Source organism: Rhagoletis pomonella, unplaced genomic scaffold (genome assembly GCF_013731165.1).
Source record: "Rhagoletis pomonella isolate Grant_MI unplaced genomic scaffold, Rhpom_1.0 Rhpom_scaffold_00001, whole genome shotgun sequence".
Classification (NCBI taxonomy): Eukaryota; Metazoa; Arthropoda; class Insecta; order Diptera; family Tephritidae; genus Rhagoletis; species Rhagoletis pomonella.
This window is the reverse complement of record NW_023458555.1, coordinates 24,183,573-24,194,119: the sequence shown is the minus strand read 5'-3', so window position 1 is coordinate 24,194,119 and position 10,547 is coordinate 24,183,573. Positions and strand designations below refer to the sequence as shown.

General features: G+C 35.2%; 1 protein-coding gene across 1 annotated transcript; it reads right to left on the bottom strand.

Annotated features, from left to right (window-relative positions):
• Window positions 1–2,387: 2,387 nt before the first annotated feature.
• LOC118741185 (esterase B1-like) lies at window positions 2,388–10,264 on the bottom strand. The gene is made up of 5 exons (XM_036473105.1): window positions 10,254–10,264; window positions 6,094–6,379; window positions 5,894–6,044; window positions 2,901–3,631; window positions 2,388–2,843 (listed from the first exon to the last, which is right to left on the bottom strand). The coding sequence occupies exons 1-5, from the start codon at window positions 10,262–10,264 to the stop codon at window positions 2,388–2,390; spliced, it is 1,635 nt and encodes a 544-aa protein (XP_036328998.1).
• Window positions 10,265–10,547: the final 283 nt, after the last annotated feature.

The following is a 10,547-nucleotide window of genomic DNA, read 5'->3' as shown; positions in this document are numbered from 1 at the left end:
GTATCAATTTTAAGTAAATTAGCGTCCTTAAATTTCGAAATATTGCAGTTTCAAGCATTTCTGAAATTTACCGTTATATGAACAGCGGCCGTAATTTCAGTCCCATTTCAATAATTTTCAATGTTTTGCTTTTATGTGGCAAGCACAATAAAAATACCGAGTTTGGCACAAATTGGTAGAACAGTTACCGATATACATATATGTGATCATAAGTGGGCGGTGCCACGCCCATTTTCCAAAATTTTACTATAAACCTATTTCTTGGTAAAGAATTGTTGCAAGTATACATTTTGAATAAATTAGCTTTAATATTTACTGATATATCGAAGATTTTGTATTTCTCTAAATTACCGTTATATGGGCTGTGGGCGTCCGATTTTTTAAATTTTCGGCCATTTAGTATGCTGTACCATGGCCAACAACTGTGCCAAGTTTGGAAGAAATTGGTGCAGCGGTTACCAAGATATACACATGTAACCATAAGTGGGCGTGGCTACGCCCATTTTCCAAAAATTTACAATATTCTCATTTTTCGTCTAAATATTGTTGTAAAATTTTGAGTGAATAATCTTCAGTAGTTACTAAAATATCGCAGTTTTCGTATTTTTGAAAATTACCGTTATATGGGAAGTGGGCGTGGTTACAGTCCGCCCATTTTCAATACCGACCTACCTTGGATTAAAAACATACCAAATTTCGTTGAGATATCTCAATTTTTGCTCGAGTTATCGTGTACACGGACGGACGGACAGACAGACATGGCTTAATCGACTTCTCTATTCATTCTGAGCATTTATGTATACATTTGTCTATATCTAACTCGATTTGTTTTGGCTGTTACAAACAACCATTATGTGAACAAAATTAGTATACCCTTGTGCCCAAGTGCGCTCGGGTACAAAAATGGAATGATTAATTAATTTGTCAGAATCTATTAGTCATAGCGGAACATGTTTTATGGAGAATTTTATTAGCTTTAATTTTCCGTATTCCATATTAAGAGTGTTAAATTAGTTCGTACGATATACTGGATTAAGTGGAACCAATTTGTGTTTTAGCTGAATAACGGTAAATTGAAAATATTTCGAAAACTTATCCATATAATAAAAAAATAACTAGATTTTCGGGATCAACGAGCGATTCTATATATGAATTGGATAGTGGCATCTATTGAACATTTTTGCTGTAAAGCAGTGTAATTAGACAACAAAAAAAAATCGCTTGCAGTAACTTCAACGTGGTGAACCATTGAAAAGGTATTTTTCTGTGTATGAGAAGGGTTTTTATGGTCCAAAATTGTTTGAAAACTGCGGCCATAATCGCAGTTTATAAATTTCCCAATTTGTTTACAGTTGTTGTTGCAAGCTGTTCAATTAGAGTTGTTTTAGCATTTTATTTAACTTCGTATTTGAACTGCAATTTTATAATAGTGATAAATGAAGAAATAAATGATAACGATTAAGACCACAAATTAAGTCAAAATTGAAGATAAAGACAAACATTAAAATTGTGACAAGTAAATTTTAGCAAAAAAAAGACTTCAATTCTCATATAAAAAAATATATATATATATACATATATATATGGCTCATGATCCACTGATCGGATCTTAACGAGATTAGAATGGGACCACCTCTGAGACATCACCTTTCCGGTGCAAGAATTACCGAAATCGGTTGTCGTGGTCCAAAGTTATGCGGTAACATACATAAATAAAAAATATTCCGACGAACTAATAACCTCCTCATTTTTCTTTATACATAAGAATAAAGGTAACTGATGTGAAGTGTAAGATGATTTATTGAAATTTTTCGATAGAAATCGAAATAAATTCCGTCATAAAAATTTGGTTGCAGATAGCTTTCAAAAAATATTCAGCTATCAAAGTTAATCGAGTCATCGAAATTTATAGAGGTTTTCAAAGTTTATTGAGTCATCGATTAATATTGAGAAATATGTTTATATTTTTGAGTTATCGAGATTTATCGAAATTATGCCCTTGGAAGGCACAGTAGGCGAAATTTAGGTTTTTTGAAATGACAAACTGAAATGTACCGGGTAAATTTAAAAACCTGTAAAGATATAGTCACTGTTTCCACTAAGCTAACTCCTTACGAGTAGTAGGCATGCTACACGAATGGCTAATGATGCTCCTTCGATTCGTCCATCCTTGGTGGACAACAGCAAGTCCCTCCGCGTAGACAATGGAAAGAAAACTACCATCGTATCGGCGCCTCCAAACTATACCATACTAAGTCACCTTAGACATATGATGTTATTTTTTTTAACAGAAGATATCTTGATCTTTATTTAATAATCCAGAAGTTATTTTAGAAGTTACTTAATTTTGTAAGTCTATAATAAAGCACAGAAAAATTGAATACAATTCAAAACAACCTCAATCCCGCGTCCTTGAAGTACTCATCCCATACCTTACATTTTTCCAATTCAGGCCAATCGATGAACGTTATCTCGTTACTAATATTTAAACATTTTCGTTCGTCATTTGATGCCAGTGGCTCCCAAACTATGGGTTTAATCTTATCAACATTGGGATCAGATTTAGCAGCAAATGCAGTAAGTAAATCCATCATTAGTACAATGGTGTTGAACTCTTCAGAATCGAGTGCCAACTTAAAAGACTGCGGTATATAAAAAACATAGGCAAGTTCATCCACATGAACAGCACCACGCACTTCACGTCCACAACACTTGATGCGATACAAATTAAAATCCGGTGAATCGAAGTCGAAGCGGTATAGATATGTGGACGCCTGCACGCGACCGAGGCGTGCACTCATAAAGCAATGCATTGGATGATACATGAAATCGTGCGACACCATCTGTAATGATGAATGTAAGGTAAGAATGATAATCTATCTTCAATAGAGACTACTTACGCGCATAATATCCATAACATTTTCCAAATTCACCTCCTTCTCTCCCATATGCAACTTTATGAGTTTCCTTGCCAATTGCTGTTGCGTCGCCAAATCACACGAGGTTGCAATCTCATACGAGAATAATTTTTCCGGATGCAATTTCAAGATCTCATATAGGTTTGGATATGTTGTGAAGAACTTGTAGCGCGCTAGAGATTCAAAGGAAGTCGCCCCCAACATTAACGGTTTACTATGAAACCAAGCTTTCTCATCTGCAATTACTTCAAATGGGTCTTTGGTTATTATAGCATCCGATACGCTGGCGTTTTCTTTGACGGGGAAGAAGGCAGGCGCCATATTTGGGTCCCTTCCCTCTTCTGCTAGAAAATTCGGCATACAGAGCTTTTCCGCCTCAAGTGAGCTTAGATAATTTAAAATATCTTTGTTATCTTCTGCGCCCTCATAGCCCACACGCTTAGCGAAATTAAGGTGGACATTAGGAATTTCGCGTATTTGCAGAAATACGCCAGACATAAGAATCGCTTTGTGAAAGAGGCCCTCGCATTTTGGTGTCATCGTCAGCATGTGTGTGGCGAAACTTCCTGAGCTGTTGCCGAAGAGAGTAACGTTGTTGGGGTCACCATTGAAATTGATGTAATTTTTTTTGAGCCACTTCAGCGCCATTACAATATCCTTGAGGCCAGCATTGCCAGGAACCTGTAGCTCTGGTTCGGGAAGACTGAGGAAACCTGGGAAAAATTATTAAGTGGTTTTTTGTTAAAGGCAGAATTTTTATTTGTTTTCTCAATCAGCTCAGGGTGATGGGACAATGTTACCTTATACCATGTCCCCAGCGGAGCTAACCACGTAGTTATGGCTGTTGAGTTGGTTATCCCGATAACCCACTTCATTTAGCGTAGTTTCGCCATATAAAAATGACAGCACTTAACCATTTCACTGAGATGGTTAAAAGCTAACCAACTCGAAACCACGTCGAAAGTCTGATACAACCCTGTGTTTTCCCGCCATCTGTGGGTCATTAGCTTTACAATGTAAAAACTTGGTTCCTTACTAGTGTTTGGACTTTACTAAGATCAGATTGAAAAAATTTGAAATCTTCTCCTCTACTCCGCTTGACTTCAAATGTATTCCGTTTTTTTTTTTTCATTCATGTTATGCCCCTCTTGGGGCCGTTTTTTGAGTGTTCACCACCGGTTTCAGTAAAAAAATTGAAAGTTAGCCAAATCTCACTGTTAAAAAGTAACTCTTCCATAGCAATGCGTCAATAAAGTAACTTCGTTATTTTTTTATGTATGGCTGTAGAAATTGGCGGATGCAGAACTATACTTAGGTTGTTAAAAAATATATGTAGAATAAAATTTATATAAAGTAGAAAAGGTTTAGATCCTAGTGCTCACGTTCTACTTTATAGAAAATTCTAAATATTACCTAAATATGTAACATATTATCCTTACATTGCCTTGCGTTCTTATTTTTGCATGAATTGAAAATAGTTAAGTCAAACAATCAATGTCAGAAACGAAAATAAAAAATTCAAACTAGTACGGAAAATTTGTTTTTGCTCAGATTTTTAGCCTTGAATCGAGTTGGGACGTCCGAACACTGTTCTCTACATTTGTACTGCTTTATAAACCTCAAACCGCAGTGTGGACAGCAACAGTTAGTGATGTGGTTAAGTTCGATTTGAGATGGTCAACTTTTTGGTGGGGACATGTTATTAGGGATTCGGACAGGGTTAAGTGGCTTAGAATAACCGATTTTCATCTACAAAATTGTCATTTTACTACAATTTTTTTTTCAATAAATCAATCGTTTTTCTGCTATTAATTTTACGCTTTAGATCATCGAAAATATAGTTGCCAAGACATTTTGCCCTCAGTTTTGCCAGTGTTGCCATGTCCGGTAAACACTCCAGTTATTATTGGGATGTCTTACATCCTCAGATTAAGTAAAAACGTTGCTCATTTATGACTGGCCTAGAGAATTTGGGTGTCACTTTCCATCTTTCATTGTTAATTTCTTTGAATTTTTTCATTCAATATAAGTTTAGATATTTGAAGGAGGTTACCTGGTGTATCGCTTGTTCAAATTTTGATCTGAACGTGTTCAATGTCTACTCTTTCCTTGAAGAGAGACTGGTCATGAACTAAGTGTTGATAGTGCGAGTGAGTGAATGTAGTTGGTTGGAGGAAATCCAATAAGGTGTGATAAAATTCTACAGTGACCGATAAGGGATCTCATTTACCCCCTCTCCATCCCCTATACAAAACCAGTATGCACATTTAAAAAATACTCTCCGAGTATGTCCGCGTGCTTCGCTAGAGAAATGCGACCGGTCAGCAAACCTACAGCCAAGAAGTTTATTAATGTTACAGTTTTGTAATTGTTTTCTCCTTACGCCTGCTTCTTATAAGAAAAATACTTGTTTATTGAGCCACGACAATGAAAGCGGAAGGGAACTGGCTTCCTTCCAAGCCAGTTCTCAGCTTCCGAGTTATATGACGCACAATTCAGAGCATTTGGAGGCGACTGACTACTTAGGAAATACAGTGATCCAGTATGCGGAATGACTTTTATACTCTCAGTTGTTTCAAATATACTCCACGTTTGACTTTGTTTTTCAATTTGAATCGGTCAGTGTAGAACGCTTGCAAGACGAAGAATCTCCTGTTTTTAGACAAACAGGGCATATGTAAGTGTCTCGGCACCCACGTCTCTGTTGACGGTTCCACGTTCGAAAAGGTTAGACGACTTCGTTTAGTTAGGAACCAGCATTAAAACGAAATATAGTGTCAACCTTGAAATCTTACAGAGAATCCTCTCTCAATGTAAAAAATCACGCGGAAGCATTGTCTAGAAAAACATCTGAGAGAAAGGTTTACGGGCCTTCTGCTTTTGTTAACTAACACGAGCAGGGTGTTCCAGGGTCCAAGATATTTTTAGTGAATATTATCTATAATATTTACACATATGTACATCTACATACTCACCCAGCGCTCCCAAACGATAGCCCATAGTCACGAGTATAACATCCTTCATCATAAAATAGTCTGGTCCCCAAGCCAGACGAGATGCACTGCCTGTTGCGAAACTACCACCATGTATGTAGACCATAACCGGAAGAGGTTTTTCGGATTTTAGCTATAGAATATATGAAGGTAGTTATTTATAAAATATTACTATCTTTTACCTTTTTTGCATAGATATTCAAGTACAAGCAATCCTCAGAGCCTTCAACGCGATCAGTATAGCGATTGTATTGGATACATTTGGGTGCCACTACTGTGCAATCGCGAACATCCGGCCATGGTTCAACTGGTTGTGGCGACTTAAAACGCAAATCTCCCAATGGTGGCTTGCCATATGGTATGCCATCGAAGCAATAATATTTATCACCATAGACTGTTTCTCGCAATTGTCCACGCACCAGACCGTGAGTGGTGGAAATGATAGGCTGTTCAACATTTTTTGCAAACCTGAGAGATATTTAAGGGTTAAGATTCTAACTAAATAAGATACAAAATACTGTTTGCCGCTTTAAATGAAAGTAATCTTTCAGGCACAGTTTCAGCTGTGTTGATAACCGTTTTTTTTTTTTAAGTATCAAGTTATCGCACTTTTTACGAGCAATGTACGAGTATGTATATTAAGATGGCCCGAAAGCCAAGTAAGTTCGGAATTCTAATGCTCTTACCCGCTAGCATTGTTCTATAATGAACAAAATTATACCCTTGGTGTTTTTTATTTTGAAATCAATAAATGATTAGAGGTCGCTCAAAGTTTTCCAGGTACTTTATTTGGGGAAGAGAAATTTTTCGTAGAAATGGTATAGAATTCTTGGAAAGCAATATTTTTCGTTTGGTGAGCTTTGTTTTTGTTTAGGAGACTTCCAGTAATAATACCCGTTAATTGTTTAATTTTTTTTTTATATTAACTTTTTTTTTTTAACTCTTTTTTATAGGTTCCCTAAAAACCCCAAAAATTCAATTGGGTGTTCCAAGCACTTCAAAATTTGCAGGTTTTACAGTATTTACAGGAAAAGCTGTTTTCGCTATTAACCCTTCGAGAGCGCGCCGCGGCATATTAGCCGCAAAAATTGTTTTCCCTAGGAGACAAAAGGTATGTGCATGTAGGTATTTCGGCTTTTGAGTGACTGATGGCGCAATATTTATAACCTAATTGCAGCATATGTATGTAAATATGCAGTTAATGTAGATCTGTTCTTCTTTTAGTAATCTACATATATTTGTATGTATGTATGTATGTATGTACAAATGATATGATATTTTTTCAAAAAGAGTTGCCACCTGATAAAAAAAATTCAAATTATTTTTAAGTTGAATCAGTTGTTACACTATGAGTATCGATCGAAATGGTTTTGAAAAGGCTTTATTTCTTAATTATATGTAGGAGGGTTGCCACCTGTTTCAAAAAGCAAGTTCGGCTTAAATAAAGGCAGAAAATTTAAATGTATATCCTGATATGGATGTCATACGACAGAATTTGTGGTTTGAAAATATTTTGCAAAGGCTTGCCACCTTGTTACAAAGTTAGGTTTAATATAATGTGTATATAAATTAAAATTGCTTTGAAGAAACTTTATTTACAAACTGGATGTATGAGTGTTGCCACCTGATTTTATAATTAAATTAAAATTGAATTAAGAGATTAGATTATTTAAATATGTATCACAATACAAGTGTCTGACGAAAAAGGTTTAACGAGGTTTTGGTTTAGAAAATAATTTGAACATGATTCCCATCGGTTTAAAAAGTTGAATTAAATTAAATCATATTGAATATTGAAATATTGGCGTCAAACAAAGGAGTATTAATAAAAATTTAGTTTCGACATTTATAATATGAAAGAGGGTTTCCACCTGTGTAAAAATTAACAAATTATTTACTAAGTCAAAATAATTATTAAAGTATGGGTAAAAATTTAAATGGGTTGAAAATGTATTTTTATACCCGAGCGCACTTGTGCACAAGGGTATTATAACTTTGTTCACATAACGGTTGTTTGTAACAGGCAAAACGAATCGAGATAGATATAGACAAATGTATACATAAATGATCAGAATGAAAAGAGAAATCGATTAAGCGGTGACTGTCTGTCCGTCCGTCCGTCCGTCCGTCCGTCCGTCCGTCCGTCCGTCCGTCCGTCTGTGCACACGATAACTCGAGTAAAAATTGAGATATCTTAACGAAACTTGGTACGTGAACTTCTTTTGGGCGTGGGACGGATGGTATTGAAAATGGGCGAAATCGGATAATAACCACGCCTACCTCCCATATAACGGTAATTTTCAGAAAAACGAAAACTGCGCTATTTTAGTAACTACTGAAGATAATTCACTCAAAATTTATATTTGCAATGAGTTTTAGACGAAAAATAAGAATATTACAAAATTTTGGCAAATGGGCGTAGCCACGCCCACTTATGGTTACATGTGTATATCTTGGTAACCGCTACACCAATTTCTTCCAAACTTGGCATAGTTGTTGGTCCTGGTACAGCATACCAAATGGCCGAAAATTTCTAAAATCGGACAATAACCACGCCCACATCCCATATAACGGTAATTTCGAGAAATACAAAATCTTCGATAAATCAGTAAATATTGAAGCTAATTTATTCAAAATTGATGATTGCAACAATTCTTTACCAAGAAATACGTTTATGACAAAATTTTGGAAAATGGGCGTAGCACCGCCCACTTGTGATCACATATATGTATCTCGCTAACCGTTCTAGCAATTTGTACCAAGCTCGGTATGGTTATTGTGCTTGCCACATAAAAGCAAACCGTTGAAAATTGTTGAAATCGGAATAAAATTGAGGCCGCTTTTCATATAACGGTAAATTTCAGATATGCTTGAAACTGCAATATTTCGAAATTTAAGGACGGTAATTTACTTAAAATGTATACACCCCGGCTTATCATGTAGCGGTAGCTTTCGGAAAGGTGGAAAACATATATTTAATACTTGCGCCGGGTATTTAATGTTCGGCTCCGCCCGAACTTAGACTTTCTTACTTGTTTTTTTTAACTTTATTTAAGGGTGTTGCCATATGTTTTAAAAACTAATTTAAAACTGAATTAAGGGAATTATATACACAATTTAAATGTGTATCACAATATGTGTGTAAGTCGAAAAAGGTTTAGCAAGACTTTGGTTTTAAAATATTTTGAAAAGGGTTGCCACCTGTTTTAAAATTATAAAATATATAGGTATATGAATTATTTAAACATGACGTGAAACGAAGGTGGTAAGATATCCTTAGTTTGAATATGAATAATATTAAGAACGGTTGTCACCTGTTAAAGGAGGTAACTCAAATTATTTACTAAGTTAAATCAATTACTAAAAATGTGGGTATCAAATGAAATCGGTTTAAAAAGGCTTTATTTCAGAAATGTAATTAGGAGCGTTGTCACGTATTTAAAAAATATAGTTTAATTTAATTCAGCAGGTACATAAAATATGTAGGTATCACAATATCAGACGCAAGCGATTTGTTTACTTTTTAACTATATTTAGGAGGTTTTCCAGCTGATTTAGAGGTCTTAGATAACTTATGCACAAATCCGAAGTACTTTGTCATGTGTAATTTAAAAATTATACTTTGCGTAAACAATATTTTAACTATTATGATACATATATGTATATTTTCTTAGGTTTTTGAGAAAAGAGGATGTTTTCCAACTTATATAGATGCGAACCAGGCACGCAACAGCAAATGAAACCGGGATTGACAAACCAAAAAATTTGCTGTTTTAATTGTAACAAAAATTTTGGCAGACAACATTGCCAGCATATTTCACAATGTGTAGAATGTACCAACACCACTGTTGTTGATGACGGATAAAAATTTAAAAAACAAATGCTTATAATAAGTTTCAGTATAAACACATATTATTCAAATGTTTTATTTGAATGGTTTTTCGACATAAATAAAAAAAATGCAGTCAACCTTTGAGATGCACATTGCGGCTAAATTGACGCGGCGCATCCTCTCGTGTAACTTTCAAAGCGCACCCTCGGAAGGGTTAATAAACCTTATTTAAGGTGTCGTACGGAAACAGCTTCTTGTAAATTCCTATGAACTCCTGCAAATCGTGAAGCATCTGGAACAGGTGTGTTTCAAGACGCGCCGCATACGATTTTTGTTGGAAAAGCTACTAGGTACTGTACGTAGTAGCGCTAAGCATTTTCAATTCAACTTCTTCGTTATCAATAAATCATCAAAATTTTAATGAAAATAGCCTTTACGAATAGGTAAAATCGTCTGAAAATTATCACTTGCACTTTTAACGTAGTAAGTCGCATCTGTTTATTTACTTACCCTGCACCCATTATGAATGTAACTGCTCCAATTTCCGATGAATATTAAAAAAAGTCGCGCTTCTACACACTTAACTTTTAATTTAAAGAATAAATTTAGGTACTAGTAAAGAACTGATTGCCAAATAAGAATGGTGATTCTAGCACAAAAACCGTCAGATTAGTTGTGAAGAGATAAGATTTTTACATATCTTAAAAAATATGCTAATTAAAAATGTCTGTTTGAGGATTATAAAATTTGGGTGTTTAGCAAGTTCGGCACACATACACAATACGTAGATCTTTGCACTTGAAC

Bases quoted from the DNA above. Each gene is read 5' to 3' on its own strand.
- LOC118741185 (XM_036473105.1), bottom strand. The intron at 6,045-6,093 runs GTAAAAGATAGT...TATATTCTATAG, and splicing joins TGAATATCTATGCAAAAAAG to CTAAAATCCGAAAAACCTCT. The intron at 2,844-2,900 runs GTAAGTAGTCTC...TCATCATTACAG, and splicing joins ATGTTATGGATATTATGCGC to ATGGTGTCGCACGATTTCAT.